Below are 15,723 nucleotides of genomic sequence, written 5' to 3' on the forward strand. Positions count from 1 at the left end.
TTGAACATCACCTGCGTCCCTCGGCTCCATCGTTATTTGTATAACTATGTTTTTCATACACCATCATATTCAAAAGACTTCCTGCAAAGGACTCTGGGTTCACACTGTCACTTCATCTCAATGTATTTCTAATAAATGGATGTATTTTTTCAAATGTCTTCCATCCTCATGGTTTGATGTGTTCGCGTCCCCCGACAGGGCGATGACCCCGGACTTTACCGCCCGGTGAAAGTCTCCGAGGTCGCGCCTCCTCTCTGCAGATGCTCTCGCCTCCCTGAAGCGCTCGTCCTGCTAAAGAGGCAAAGGAGGAAAAATATTTGTGCAACGCAAACCTCCCGGAACAAACGCTCCTGTCAACAGAGCGCGCGGCGGCGTCCGCAGAGAGAGAAAGCTGTCGCACTGTTTGTCTTCTGGCTTCCTGCGAGCCGCTCCATCCCGGATGCCAGATGTCGCTCGGCCCGCGAAAACCGTTTATGGTCCGACTCAAAACAACCGGTGCGCTGCGACGGACATCGCCTGATAAAAAGACGGTGTTAACGCGACATTTCAAGGTGTCTAATGCTCCTCTGTGTGCACCAGCGCGCAGAGGAGCGTCGTTATCGCAGGCTTATGTAATTCTAATCTTCCTCGGTTGCACGCTGTGCGAGGAGAATGGAGACTGCAGCTGGGGATGGATGGAGCGGCTATTTCGGTCTGTGGACACAGCCATTTACTTCTCTCCTCCTCATGAGCAAAGAAACCGAGCCCCCCCCCCCCTCGCTTTCCAGAAACGGTACATTACTGTGAATCACCCAACATCTCCAAGACGCGTCCGTAGAAAGGTGTTGAAGCTGTTTTTTCCCCCACCAAAGTGCAAAATGGAAGCGGAGCGCTTCGTGTTTGTCAGACTATTAGAGTTCAGCAAGCAAATTGGTTTCTTCTATTTTCTGCCACGCAGAGTCACGGTCAATTGAACTTTACACGATCAATTTGGAAGCGAAGAGCCTGTGATCAATGCCCCGATGGTGGAAACACCAATGTTCTCTCTCTGCGGTGGAGAGCGGCCGCCACACTCGTCCTCGAGGAGGCGTCTGTCGGTCCGTCTCTCCGTGGAAGAAGTCGGCACACGGCAGGAAGATTTTAGATTATTTATGGTGAGAACATGCAGTGAAAAAGAAAACAAACAAAATGATGAAGGTAGAACTCGTCCTTGTACACACGGACCAGAGAGAGTCCATCAAGGACAAATTTACATGATGGGATGCTGCATTATTCTTTTTTTTATTGGACACATTTTCTGCAAGGAATTTCTAAATCAGTCAGAAAAGAACAAACAAAAATAAACACACACATTGCAGACTGTTTTTGCCAAGTTTGTGCTTTTAGAAATCTTACGAAGCCGAACACCACAGAGTCACTACGAGACGTCACTGATCAACACGCCGCTGGATCACGAACATGACGTAGAGGGTCCTTTCAGGGTCTTTCACCGCGTTTAAAATTGGCCTTCCGTCATGTTTTATTTTTAATTGTTTTTATTTAGTTCTACTAATTCAATCGTGAGCGAAGTTTAAGAACCGCTTCGAGAACATTCAAGGCTAATGGAGGAAAGAAAACGTGTACACTTCACGACTGCATTGCGAGAAAAACAAAATAAAGAAAGGATAGACGAAAGAAATACAAAATGTTGCCATGACAAATACATCCATCATAAATAGTAAGACACCATCCGGCAGTCCGACAAAGAGCGAAGAGGCGATGAGGGCGGGAAGGGTTTCTTTTTGGCAGATTCACAGCGGAGGAGAGTAAAGCGCGATGAGTCCATCAGTGAGTTCCCTCCTCACCACCTCACCACCTGGCTGCTGTAGTCCTCTGTCGTGGCGACCTCCCCCTGCTCCTCTTCCTCCCCTCCTCCTCCTCCTCCGAGCCGCCACAGCTCCGCCAGATAGGTCCTGTGCCGCCGCTGCCTCTGCTGCCTCTCCTGCCACCTCCTCTCGCGCTCCTCCTGGTGCTGCCTCTGGCGGTTGCGCTGGTAGCGCCGCAGGAACAGCTCCTTGGCGTACTCGTACAGCTCCACGTCGAGGGCGTTCAGGCCCTCGATGCGCCAGCGCACCTTCTCGCTGATGCCCACGCTGGCGGCGCGCGTGCTGTTGATCTGCGTGAAGGCCCGGATGAAGCGCAGGCCGAACGTCCGCTCGAACAGGTACTGCGTCTTGCGCTGGAACTCCGTCAGGCCGTAGAAGACCATGTTGCGCAGGTTGGCCTTGGCGCTGGCGAGCAGCACGCGGCCGCGCTCCAGCTCGCTCACCGACGACATGTTGTAGCAGCCCACCAGGCTGAGGTCGGCCAGCATGCGCACCTGCCGGTTGTTGGCCAGGTTGGAGGGGCAGCTCATGAAGTCCGCCAGCGGCACGCCGGTCCAGTCCTCGCCGCTGTAGCAGGCGGGCAGCTCGTCCTGGGTGGGCGGGCGGCCGTCGCACATGTGGAGGGCGGTCTTCCAGGTGGCGCCGCGCTGCACGTGCTTCCACTCGCTGAGGTAGCGTGACACCGGGTCGCGTAGCATGGTGATGTAGTAGAAGTTCCTGCGCAGAAGACAGGGAAACGGGGAGGCGTTAGACGACAGGGCGCCGGGCGGGTTGGCTTTTTTTTGGAAAGGGAATTCTGGGAAGAACGCTTAGCTTAGCTTAGCTTAGCATAACAACTTGTTTACCTTGTGTGCAGTGAACGACGGAAAGGTGGAATAAACTGTTGTGACGCAGTGAAGGAACTACACAACTATACAAAGTGTGGCACCAGAACATGTGTCAAACTTGAAGCCTCAATCTTTTAAAGATAGAATTTGAACATGGAAATGACATCGCATAAAAACATCTGTTGATATTTAATGAATCAAGACCCTGTGGTCTAACAATGGTTCATTGTTGGAGTCGTGGATGTGGAGGTGACACAGTGAGACACACAGTGTGTGTATCTGCAGTGTGTAGGAGTGGGTCTGAAGGTGTAAGGGAACGACATAGGAAGCAACGCAAACCTTGGTATAGAATGTAATATCCTGCTGATGTGTAATTAATTGTGTTTTTCTCACTCCATCGTGCTCTGCCTTCCAGTGGTAATTACTTTTTTTTTTTCATCTTCGGCACCTTTCGTGTGTTGCTGTAACTCAGCTGCACGAAAAGAAGAAGAAGAAGAAGAAGAAGAAGAAGAAGAAGAAGAAGAAGAAGAAGAAGAAGACACCCTTTCAAGCACCAAACTGGGCTCTCTCTCATCTATTGAGTTGAGATGACCGGCGCAGCAGCGAGGTGACTGGAGGAGTCGTGCTGCGGAGAATTTCAGCCGTTTTCTAAGAGAAAAGGGAAATTGAAAATGTTGGTCTTGTGCGCCGTGACCTCTCCGTGTCAGACCCCGTCACCTCGACCAGATGCGAAGCCCCTCATGAAAAGCAAAACGCTTTCTTTCTATCTTTCTTCCCTCAAGGTTGTGCAAAGATACATAAAGAAGTCACATGCGAGGTCGTTTCACAGCGACGCCGCTCTGGAAAATCCTCTTTTCACTCAGTTCCTCGTGTTCTTGTTCACTGATTAACTTTGACTTTGCTGGATTTCTGTCCCCGAGGTTTATTTGAACTGTTATCTGATAACCAATAAATAACATAATTAAGAACATAAGTATAAATTAACCTTTGGGCAAGTGGGTCAAAAGACAATTTTACCCCTATTTATGTTATGAAATAACAAACTAAAGTTAATTGTCATGTTTAATCTTTAAGTAGATAAATCAGCTCCATAAAAACACAGTTTAATTAGTTTTTACCACTTCTTTGGCAACAAGGTTGAAAAACTAGTAATAATAATTATGATTCTAAATGTTTTTATCTGTTATGCACATTATTTGTGTGGGTTGAACCCTGTACGTCATCTTTTTAGTCTTTCATTTTCACAAGGAGAGCCACTAATATAAAATAAGCAATTGCCAAGTTTACTGCAAACAAATTGCGTCGCTAACAGCAGACTTATTGTAGGAGATGAAGTGTGTGTTCAGATCGCCGTGGACTAAAACATCTGATCATGTCAATAACCATCCAAACCAGAAACAAGCGCAGTCGACATGTTTCAGCTCACTGCGCTGATTTGTGCAACAATTGGCAATTTGCGATGCTGACCTCGCGTCCTATTATCTTCATAATGCAGAATAAAGGAGTCGTTGTAGAGGAAATTGGAAAAATAAAGCACTCTGAGTTCGAGCTAATGTTCAATCACATTGGTCCTGTCCTCAATTCGGACGTAGTAATGGTCCTATTAGCTTCTGATTTGATTATTATGAGAATAATAAAGTCCTAATAGAGACGCCAGCGTTGTCCTTTGCATATGGCTAAACACACCTTCATGCCTGAAAGCCATCATTCTATTTCCTTTATATATAAAAACGGCTGACTTCTAATAATCCTTTGGAAAGAACAGACTCTTTCTCACGTCGTTGGTCTCTGATCGTCTTCACTTCCGTCATTTCACAACCTGCAGTTCCCTTCCTGTCCAGCAGTTGTCCCCAGTGTGTTGCCCTCTTTTTAACATCCACACCACCTGCTCACCTGCTCACCTGCTCCCCAGAGCACATGGGCTCCAGCCATAGTTTCCTCCATGTGTTCCAGTCTCCAATGACCCCTCGCTGCCTCTTTGTTGCTTCTTCTCATGTCTGTTGCCACTCTCCCTTCTCAGTAAGTTGTGCTTTTACTCGACCTTTCATCTCCGAGATGTGTGTTTCCCTCTTTTTGTTGACTCTATTCTCTTACATTTGCAGCAACGTGGTGGATTGAAACCAAGTCGTGAAAGGATGTCGTGGAAAGCGCCGCCGATGCCGATCACAGCTACATTCTGTGAGTTTGTTCCTCTCCCAGCTGGGATTGTTTTCGATTTGCAAAACTGAGAAACGAGATGGAGAGAGCAGTTGTTACCGAGCAAAGAGCGCGCAGACAAACGGCCCTAAAAGCTCCACAATTTAGCACTTAGCGCCGGGCGGCAGATATCCATCAGCGGCGATATGAACTCAAGCGAGTGCCGTGATGATATCATGGCGGAGCCCACGCCCACGCAGACACGCCACCCAGAGATAATGGCCTCCTCAGAGGATGCTAAGTGAATTACGCCGCCGCGTCGAGCGGCCGGCGCGAGATGGATGGACGCAGGCGGCGAGCGCCTCCCCAACCGGCCTCCTTTTGTTGCACTCGCGGTCTTCCCCTCCTCCCGTGCCCGTCATCTATCTGTACAGAGAGACCGGATCGATACGTGTCCGCGCGGCCCCGCCTCCCCGCGTCTGCACTTTCATCGTGACCTATTGACGAAGAGCAGCAAATGTCAAAGCTCTCCTCTTACTCGTGTCGGGGGCCGAGTCCAGAGCGTGAAGGTGAGGAGGAATTACTCATCGCATGAGAGCCGATGAGGGTTCTCATGCGGGCGGCGGCACCACATGGGTGTCAACAGAGACATTTCACCCAAAAATCTGATGTCTTTTTAACCTCCCGCTCCCATTTTAATACCCAGCAGGCCCCATCCAGACAATCTTTTGGCATAAAATACGTAAGTTTTCCATTTTTGAACCGAACGACACAGTTTTTTGACTGAACCTCCTTCCTAACAGGACAAGACTTTGTTTTATTGTGATTTTTGTTGCAGATTCTGATTCTTTAATCTAATCTTTCCTAAAAGGTGTCTTATTGACACTCCGGGAGGCTTTTTTGGGGAATCTGGCTCATATCATGCTGGATGTTCATAGTTATGATCAAAATATCTTTTAAAAGTGATTTTTTTGCAGATATACATATTTTTCCCAAGACTTTGCTGAACAAATACAAACAATAAACACAAGTATCGGAATTAATGTGGGCTTCCTACGACGACTCAAACACATGGAAACTGGTTTCCAGTTCCCATCTTAAGAACCGTCATTGGTTGTTTTTTTGTCCACTCAGGGGCCGACAACTCTGACATATCTTCACCTTTTTAAAGTGAACAGTTCCAGTTCGGTTTGTCCCGCCAAAGTCTATTTTTTTCTCCCACCACAGCTCCGTAATGACCCGAAATACTTTCACGCCGGAGGCGTCTGTCCCTCTGCAGCCGGCTGCAGTTTGTCTTGAGGAGTGAAAGCGGCTTTGCAGCTCCGTCAGCGTTACAGCGGCTCTGCGTGGGTCTGAACCTCGGCCCTCCACCTCGGCCCTCCACCTCGGCCCTCCACCTCTTCGAGTTCCCAGCTCGACTGTTAACCGAGGCGGACGGTTACAGACGCTTCAAACGTCCGTGTGCTTCCAAATGATTAAGCGCTTGTCAGATCCCTGCGTATCCAGAGGAAGGAGAAGCTGAGAGCGTCTTTGTCTTGTCCCTACAACTGTTTGTTGGTCGACTGGGTTTTTTTAGCCGAGCTAAAACGAGCCCCCTCCATCCATCTCCCCGCCGTCATGCCATCCGCCCTGCTTTCTTCCACGCCAGTGGCTAAGCTCTCTGCTAATGCGCTAAATGGCTTTCTAGTCTTTCAGGCCCGAACGGGACAAAAGTGGACAAAAACGCTTTCGACGGTTTTTTTTTTCGGCTCCACTTATCGAACGGGGCCCAAACTCTAATGTTCTCGGATGAGGTGTCGAGTGATCGTGCGAGACGCTGATCCCGTCGCCTAATGGCACGATTGCGGGCGCCGCGCGGCCGCGTGCGGCCATGCGCGCTTGTTCCAGAAGGTAAAGTTAAATCAGCTGGTCGCATTCTGCCAGCGATCAATCCGACGCCTCGCTCGTGACCTTTCTCGCTGCCTGTCACCTTTCTCCATACGGCAAACCTCACAAACGCCATCGATCGGGGGCCTCGCTCTCCGTCTCTCTCCCCAATTGTCTCCCTCTCACTCTCTAAATCACCATCGAAAAGCTACAGAGGAAACTGGCAGCAAGCGGATCGATATCTGCCTTGTTAATTCACTCCCTACCATCAAGGACACGGTCGGGCTCATGATAAAAGCCCCGACGGAGACTATTTATGCCGCTGAAGAAGCAGCCCATGCAATAAGTAACAGGATCTACAGCAGTCTTGTTTATTTCATCTTCTTTTTTTAAATTTAAAATGCATCTTGTTGCTTTTAGTCGAGGCGTGTCTGGAGGATGGCTTCGGCTCTCCAGCTGCAGCTCACGGTGGTCCGATGGGCCAATGAAGTGTCGCTGTAGATGCTGTTATTTCGATCCGTTTGAGAACAAGCGCAGGGCCGCACGTCGACTCCACACCGACGTCGGGGTGTTGATAACCTTCACAGACGGAGCGCCGAGGTGTTTGTGCCCACCAGAGAACCCTGAACCGCCAGGCTCACCACTTAATTACTTTCTGGAGGAAATAACTTCTGGATGCTCCTCTGCTCGTGAAATGAACAGCTTTACTCACGTTTATCACGGCCAACAGAAGATGATAAAACAAGCAGCCTGCAAACACTGTACAAATATCCTCCATGTCGTGTCAATTTAACGATTTTTTTGTACATATAGAGAAGTAAATGTGTGGGGCAACATTCTTGTAGTACCAATGCATCAAACGCTAACACCTACATATGTGGAAAATGATAATGCAATTGTAAAATTACATTATTGTTTTAATAAAGTCCCTCATGGGCTTCCGTACATGTGCCAAGAGTCTTTTTTACTGATTCAAATTATCAAAGAAAGGCTTTTTTCTTTATCAATACATATTTAAAAGAATTAAAAACAACCCTAGTGTTTCAACACTAACACAAAAAAAACATAATTTTACACCAAAATGAGCCCAGTAATAAATTAACATATACTTGATCATGTTTCCATTACACTCGGCTCTCAGACTGGGCAGGATTTTGTGGAAAAGCAGATAAAATATTAGCCTGGTTCGATTTCTCTGCGAGGCCAACCTGACTGTGGGGGATTGTGTAATTACAGAGGAGCCGGAGTAACAAATGGGACGAGCTATAAAAGAAAGCAGAGGGCCTCGAACTCAACCCCGAGACCGAAAATGAGGCCGGCAGTACGAGGAATTAAAGAGGGATGTCGGAGGGTCCGGATCCAGGAACAGCAGGTCTGCATGTTAAAGAGGACGTTAGTGATCAAGCAGGATCCATTTCCACTCATCCGACTCTCTCTCTTGTTCTAATTTAATATTCGTACGCCAATTACGGGCCAAATGAACCCGGTACCCATCTGTGACACAGCGGGATCACTGCCAGACAAGCCCTTACACACACACACACACACACACACACACACACACACACACACACACACAACGCTACAGCACTCTCCTCCAGCCCTAAACGATCCATCAATCGCACACATCCCCTCTCCTCAGCAACACAACCCGCTCGTGGGGCGTCTCGGTGGGTAAAATCACCTGATGGATAAATCTAAAGAGCGTGAGGAGAGAGGCGATGAGCGAAGGAGGCTGTGATCTTCATCGGCTGCAGATATGAGATATGCTATTTTAGGCGATAAAGGAAAGAGAAGAAGAAGAAGAAGAAGAAGAAAAGCCCCAGGGAGGCCGACGCGGAGACGAGGGAACCGAGCGCGCTTCCGGAAACAGGAGGTGTCCGGGCAGGCGAGGGTGTGAAGATGTGGCTTCGCTGAGATCGAGGAGCTGAGACTCCGGGAGGGGCGGCGGCCATCATGGAACGAAACCACGTATTCAACGCAAAAGCCTCGGTTGCATTGAACCCTCTTCTTCCTGTATTCCTGTTGAAACGTACTCCGCCCCGCTGCATTCTGCGGCCGTGCGTCGCGTTGGTCCACGCACAACAACCCTCCGCGTGCAGCTTTAGTAGCTTTAGCGTCTTAACCTTTCCCTGACATCTTAATCTTTGCAGCTTTGCGAGGTGTCAGCCAGTCCTTTCGGTCCATGTAGATATGGAAAGGATGAATGGGGGACTGCGCTCTGCAAAGGTCACATCCACCCACACAAACTACGGAGGGCTTTCTGAAAGGCAAACCACTTTTTAAGCAATATGTGAAGGCTGCTTTCCAACGCCGTGTTTGTGTGTTTCCCTGCAGCCTTTTGGCATTGAGTCTCAAAGCCACGTTGTGACTTTCCTGTTGTAGTCGGTCCGTAAATTAAATGCACGTTACTCTCCATCCGCCTACATAACCTGAGCGATGAGGCTTTTGTTGGATCCCATGCAGTCGGCTCATGATGATCTGTCGAGCAGAGGCCTCCACCCTCTGATGTTTTAGGTTTTTTATTTTTCAACAAACTGTTTTTGTGAGAAGAAATCTCCAATCCAGACGACAGGTTTCCGTATAAAGCTGGAGTTCTGGATTAATCCCTCCCCCTTCCTCCTATCCGTATAATAAAACCTGTCTTCCACTGTCCCTAATCCCCCTAAGGAGTGTGGAGATTACCAAGATCCTCTGAATTTCTCACAAGAATACAAGAAGCCGCTCGCTGGTATGGAGGGAGTTCTCTGAGGGATTTGAACAGAAACACACAAGCAACTTGATCCTTTATTCCACTATAGAGTCATTACAATAAATATATTTTTGAACAAACTCTGTGATTAAAGCATTTAACAATGCAACCTGTGCTATAAAGGACCACTTCCTGTGTATTTGTCATTGTTAAAGGCATTTTCTGCTCACATTTATTAGATGTTTCTTATTTTAATACACATATTCAAATTCAAAGAATATAATAGAGAGTCTATCTGATCATTGTGAGAAACAATAAAGCTAACAAACCTGAAGACAAACCGATGTTAAAGGGTCGACAAACGTCAATAATTGCCTCCCTCCAGAGGTCAGAGGTCATTCGGCGCTCTGTTGAACCTAATCACTAATTTATAAATGTTTCTGCTGGAAGGCAAGTGATCAAGGTCATGTTGCCGCATGACATTGGCACAGACTGTCATGAATCGCAATATGCCGAGTCATGCAAGCGGCCATATTCATAACTCGGACGTCATCGACAGGCTGGCGAGTCGTGAGTGCGAATAGACAGAACGAGCTCACATCACGTCTGTTCCTAGTGAGCAGACAGGTGACGTCATCGCCTCGGCCTCCCTCACAGAGGGAAGCCATGTTTTGTAAAGGATACGAAGCGTTGACGAAAACTACAACTAAATAACACCTGAAGAGACTTTCACACTTTCTCGGCCCACATCACAGCTCCCAAAAGACCCAGAGTCACCTTCGCCAAAAATATAATCTGGTGTCAGGTACTGTGCTACCTTCCCACCCACGAGAAGTGACGAATCAAAACTCCAGTGAAGAGCAGACCGTCTGCTTCAATGCACAGAAACCAACTTACAAGTATTGTCTCTCTTTGGTTCCCTTAAAGTGAGTCAAACTTTCTGAGCAATGAGCAACATTTAGCGAACAGTCACACAAGTTAGCTCTCATCCTGACCTTAAACCTTAACCCCTAATCCTATGCTGGGTTTAGAGGTTGTAAATGGGGATCACATGTTATTGTAGCCCTGATTTTTATGTACAACTTGCATGGAAAGTGTATTTTCAGAGAAATGAGAGATCAGAAACAACGGACGTTTGTTGAACCACCTCACCGAGTGAAGCTATCGTAGCGAAAACATGGAGTGCATTGAATTGAGCAAAGGGTGCAGTTTACTGCCAACTTTTCATTTGCAAGAGAGGGAAAATGTGCTATTTCATCTTCAAGAGGTTCCATAGCCTCCCTCTTTAAGGCACGGCGGATCCACTGGGAGCAGTTTGTGTGACTTCTGGCGGCTGAAGGTCACTATTTTTTTGTCAATCAGCGTTCTTGTCACGCTGAGTTTTCATAACAAAGCGGCGTCTGTCAGCAGCTTGAATTAACTTGACGCGTAAGCCTGGAAACTGACAGTGTGGTCAAAAGCTGCGTTGACAGTAAAAGGGGAGTTTCACGCCTGAAGCGTTTTAAGGAACGCTCTCCGTTTCAAGCTGAACACATTTTCTCAGTAATGTACATCCCTCTATGAAATCTCTGCGCATCGTTCTCTTTGGTTGAGGATTTAAACCGACTCACTGCGGCGAGGGGAGATTAACGTCAAAAAACTGGATGTTTTCCGAGAATCCCATATCTTTAAAAACTGCATTTAGATAAAAATCTTCTCTTTAACCATTTGAGAACTGAACCTCGCCAGCATCGTGCATGTTTGAATCCCTTCAGTGTCATTACCGCCAGTAATCGAGTGCCATCACCAAACGAATAGCTAGAACCACCTTAAGTGTGAACTAATCAGACTGTGGATTATCTGAGGGCCGGCCTGCATTCTTTGCTCTAATCTGAAATAATGAGGTCAGTAATAAGGTTACACACTCTTGACTGCTCAGTGGGAGGCGAACCGGGCAGCCGGGCAGCAGAAGTGTGTCTGGCGTCCGGCCCGCACGGCAATTTCCTAACCCCGCTGCGTTGTGGATGCTGCTGCTTCCTGCGGCGAGCAAAGCTCCTGCAGGAGAGCCCCGAGCAGCAGGGCCGCTCGCCAAAAAGCACTGGAACCGACCACGTGTTACTCGCCGGCGTTTGTGTGTTAGGAAGGACAGCGGGAGGGCGGATGGGATGGACGTTGTTACGTGAGAAGGGAAAGGAAGGAAGGAAGGTTCCTCATTTAGCGAGTAGTTCCTGCGGTGGCGGCCGCTTCTGCGTTGTTTCCCAAATGTTTGATTTTTGACCCGTGACAAGCGGAAGAAGCCGTGCAGTTGGTTTGCATTCAGCGTTTTGGTGAAGCAGGAAGCATAAAGCAGCAGGAAGATGGACGCAAAGTGATACTCGCTGAACTACATCACACCCTGCAGAATGCAGCTTTGAGATCGGTGTGGGCGTCATCCATCCCCTGATGTTTGATCCCTGACTGTCAGCGCTCCCATCGCTATATCGGACTTGCATAAGACGAGAGTCATCCTTTCAAAACACACCATTTACTGATTTGGATTGTCTTTTGCAATCCGACTAGGAACGGATCTTCTGAGTGCTTTTCATGAAATGCATCGGCTTGGAAAACAAAATGATTACGTCTGGACTTCTTCTGGTACAGCAGAAAGCGACGGGGATTATGCATACATATATATATAGAATGGAAAAGCAACTAATCTATCTTAACTTCTCCGATAAGAAAAGGCAAATCTAGGAAAGCAGAGTGATCTCACAGAATAGATCAGCCGCATTAAACGCTGGTAAAGCTGAGCGGCGACATGCCTTGGCACAAACTCCTCCTGTGCGTCACCGTGCATCAACCGAGGAGCTTCATGGCCCCTCCAGGGACAGACAGGGCGAGGGGCCTTTTTTTCCAGCTCTGACCAAGCCCAGGCTTGAAGCCCGGCCGGCACAGAATAGCGCCGCGTGTTCCCCGTCCAGCCGTTTGGTTTCTGAAACGACCGAGCGGGAGGGGAAGGGAGGGAGGGGGGGCGCTTAATTCCTGCCGCCTTATTATTTCCGGGCCCATCCGATGTCCCCTGATAGTTTTGCGCGTCTTCGTATCGCCGGTGTGGGCGGACAAATCAAGCATGCATTACCTCTGGGAAATGACACATTAATGTGACAGATTTGTGGCTGCTGACTGAGTTGTGACTCAGAGCCCGTTAGACATAATTTAACGGCATAGCGTGAGTTATGACTCACGGTGCGTTTGGCTCCAATTTGATACCTTCCTCTCTCGCTTTCTCTCATATATATATATATATATATATATATATATATATATATATATATATATATATATATATATATATATATATATAATTGCATCTGGTCAAATGTGACAACTGTGCACACAAGACTTCACTATAATAACTAAGGAATGAAAAAAAAAAGCAAAAGCAATAGAAGGAGAAACGGAACCTTTTTGTTGAGTAATATTATGATTAGGTGTAAAAAAGTGCTTCCACTTGCTGCCGCGTTGACCTCTGACCTCTGACCTCGACTCCTCAGCATCACTCGGTGCAGCGCGGCTCACCGGCTGAGAGCGGAAACACGAACCCGCCGATGAAGAACAATCTCAGCGACTGTTGCACTGAGCGGATAAGCGTCGACTGCAGCGTCGTGGACTCGCTCCTGGTGCGCTCACGGCTGCGAGGGCCCTCGCCCGAACCCTTTCAACAGGGCTAGAGGAAGTCAGATGGCCTCTTTAACCCTGACATATGGAGATTTGCTCTCTGGCCCCAACTGTAAAGCAAATTGGCTTCAACACGCAGGCGGCACACCTCAGAGGACCCCGCCTCCTTAAGTGGTTTACTTCCTTAAGCTTCGCTGTATTGGTTCTGTAATTACAGGACATTGACACAGACCTCCTGTGTGTGTGTGTGTGTGTGTGTGTGTGTGTGTGTGTGGAGGAGGGGGGGGGGGGGCACCATGTGGCGGCTCTGACGCCACGCATCGCATGCCAACGAGCAACACAGGCGAGCTGAAAGCCGGGGAGAGCTCGGTTAACACAATGCTCAGTGTTAAGAAAACAACAAACAATCCGGTTACCTGTGACTTAGAGCCTCCAGGTGAGCAGAAGAAGCTTACCCGCTCACGATAATCCAACCCGAACCTCTCGGTTTGCTCCTCCATTACTCAGCATCCATCAAGGGCAGCGGCCTCCATTCATGTTCTTTTAATAAACTAATCAATTAATCGACCGATTAATTTACTCTCTGCAGTCTGTGAACTCATTAGTCTGTTCAGAGTGAACACTGCTCAGGAGCTTTGTGCTCGCGTGTTGTAGCGGCTCTTCTGTGTGTGCAGTGAGGCATGAGTGAATGAGTGAATGAATGAATGAATGAATGACTCCATATTAGGAGCAATATGTGAGTGAACCAGTGAGTAAAGATGCACAAGTGAACAAGTGAGGGAATAAGTGTAAATAAGCAAGGGAGTGAATGGGTGAGTGAAGAAATGAGTGGGTGAGTGATTGAATGAGTTATTAAGTGAGTGGGTGAATGACTGAATATCGAATAATGGAAAGATGATCTGTGAGCCACCAGGAGAACCAATCAATAGAAATGTGAGTGAATGAATGAGTGAGTTAGTCACTAAATGAGTGAGTGAACAGACTTGACTGAGTAAATGAGCCTATCCCCTCGTGGACATATGAACGAGTGAATGAGCTAATGAATTTTTTACTCGATTAAGAATGAAATGGAGGTGGCCGCCCAGCCGTCAGCCACACCTGCCCCCCCCCCCCCCTTCCCACACACACACACACACACACACACCTCACCTTTTGTTCTTTTGGGCATTCTTCTTGTCCCGCTTGTTCATCACCACGGGCACGCAGCTCGTGAGCTCGGTCCAGTCCGCGTGCAGCCCGCAGCTCCAGCCCGTGGAGAACCGGGAGAAGAGCCAGGACTCCGCTCTTCCGGGCCGGTGGCAGGTGCACTTCCTCTGGCCGGGCATGCAGTCGCACGGCTGCTCCAGCTGGATGTTCTTCACCAGGTGGCGGCCGAACGTGGTGCCGCCGGTCTTCTGGATGTGGAGGAACACCATCACGTCGTCCCCGCGGATGTTGAAGTCGACGTGCCGGTCCAGGTCCCGCTCCGTGAAGTTAAATCTGGACGTGATTTTGGAGGGCAGGTCCTCGTCCGCCTCCGTGTAAACTAACTCGAACCCCGACGAGTACCGCTGGAAAAGCCCCTTGTCGGCACTTCGGAAGTAGCAGGTGTTGCTGTCCGCCGGGCACACGTACTGGTAGCCGATCATGAGGAAGAGCACCGCCGCGATGGGGATGAAGACGAGTCTGTTGAACTTCTCCTCCATGGTGGGACACTTGAAATCGCGCCGCCGGCACTAACGGGACCGTGATGGCGCGCTCCCCGTCCCGTCGCCGCGGTTCATCCTGCCGCCTCTCCTCTGGCGTAAACGTGTGGCCGCGTCCTCTCCGTTGAAACTGGAGTTTTCTGGAGCGCACGCAGCGTTTCCCCCCTGCGGGGCAGCGCTGCCCGGCCTCGTCCCGCACGGGAACACGTCCACTTCTCAAACTTGAAGCTGTCACACTGTGCACGCATTCACTGACGGGCTACTTCCCTGAAACATGCAGGCATCGTTCTCCCGTAAACATGTCTACCTGCTGGCGGACCTCGCGTGCAAGTGACACCTTTCTTTAGTTTGGTTTTCAGTCGGGGCCAAACTGCACATCCCCGCGCGCGCAGCGTTGGGGCTCGGCTGTCCTGCCAGCGCCAACTGCTGATCGCTCTCTGAGCCCGCAGCACCGAGCGGCAGGTTGGACACGATTCACGCGGTCTCACTTCCTGGCAATGCTTTCAAAATAAAATCTATACGACCCCAGTGCTCCGTTTAACCGCTTTCAATGGCAAACTCCAATTAGACGACCTCCATTCAGTGGTGAACATATTTGTGCTGTTCACTAATCATGCAATACATCCAGTAATGTACACCTACTGTGTTGTTTTCATAACATAAAAATACCAAATTTGGTTGAGATGACAAATGAAAATATTGAACATATCGAGCCAGTTCTGAGATGCCATTTGTTCTCCACCGTCTCCTCCAGAGGACAGCACCCCAAGGTGCGCACATTGGCCCATTAACCAGAGGAGGAGGAACTGCTCACCGAAAGTCTGAGTTGAAAAAATCCCTTCGCTTGCTTTTATTTTGAAAGCGTGGACTAACGACCCATTTCCGGGTAGCTTCGGCCGGCTTGACTCTACATCTGCGCCAGTCATCTGTCCTGGCTGCCGAGTCGGTGACGCAACTGCATCTCTAGTCTCACACACACACACACACACACACACACACACACACACACACACACACACACACACACACAGGCAATT

General features: G+C 48.9%; 1 protein-coding gene across 1 annotated transcript; it reads right to left on the minus strand.

Moving 5' to 3' along the window:
- Positions 1 to 1,114: 1,114 nt before the first annotated feature.
- Positions 1,115 to 15,087, minus strand: LOC137794084 (heparan-sulfate 6-O-sulfotransferase 3-B-like). The gene is made up of 2 exons (XM_068590684.1): positions 14,151 to 15,087; positions 1,115 to 2,561 (listed from the first exon to the last, which is right to left on the minus strand). The coding sequence occupies exons 1-2, from the start codon at positions 14,684 to 14,686 to the stop codon at positions 1,820 to 1,822; spliced, it is 1,278 nt and encodes a 425-aa protein (XP_068446785.1). The 5' UTR covers positions 14,687 to 15,087; the 3' UTR covers positions 1,115 to 1,819.
- Between the last annotated feature and the right edge of the window lie 636 nt (positions 15,088 to 15,723).

The sequence above is a fragment of the Clinocottus analis genome, unplaced genomic scaffold (genome assembly GCF_023055335.1).
Source record: "Clinocottus analis isolate CAN_PGR_092001 unplaced genomic scaffold, fCliAna1.0.p SCAF_24, whole genome shotgun sequence".
NCBI classification, from domain to species: Eukaryota; Metazoa; Chordata; class Actinopteri; order Perciformes; family Cottidae; genus Clinocottus; species Clinocottus analis.

Bases quoted from the DNA above. Each gene is read 5' to 3' on its own strand.
- LOC137794084 (XM_068590684.1), bottom strand. From the start codon at position 14,686: ATGGAGGAGAAGTTCAACAGACTCGTCTTCATCCCCATCGCGGCGGTG. The intron at 2,562-14,150 runs GTGAGGTGTGTG...TCTTCTGCGCAG, and splicing joins AATGCCCAAAAGAACAAAAG to GAACTTCTACTACATCACCA.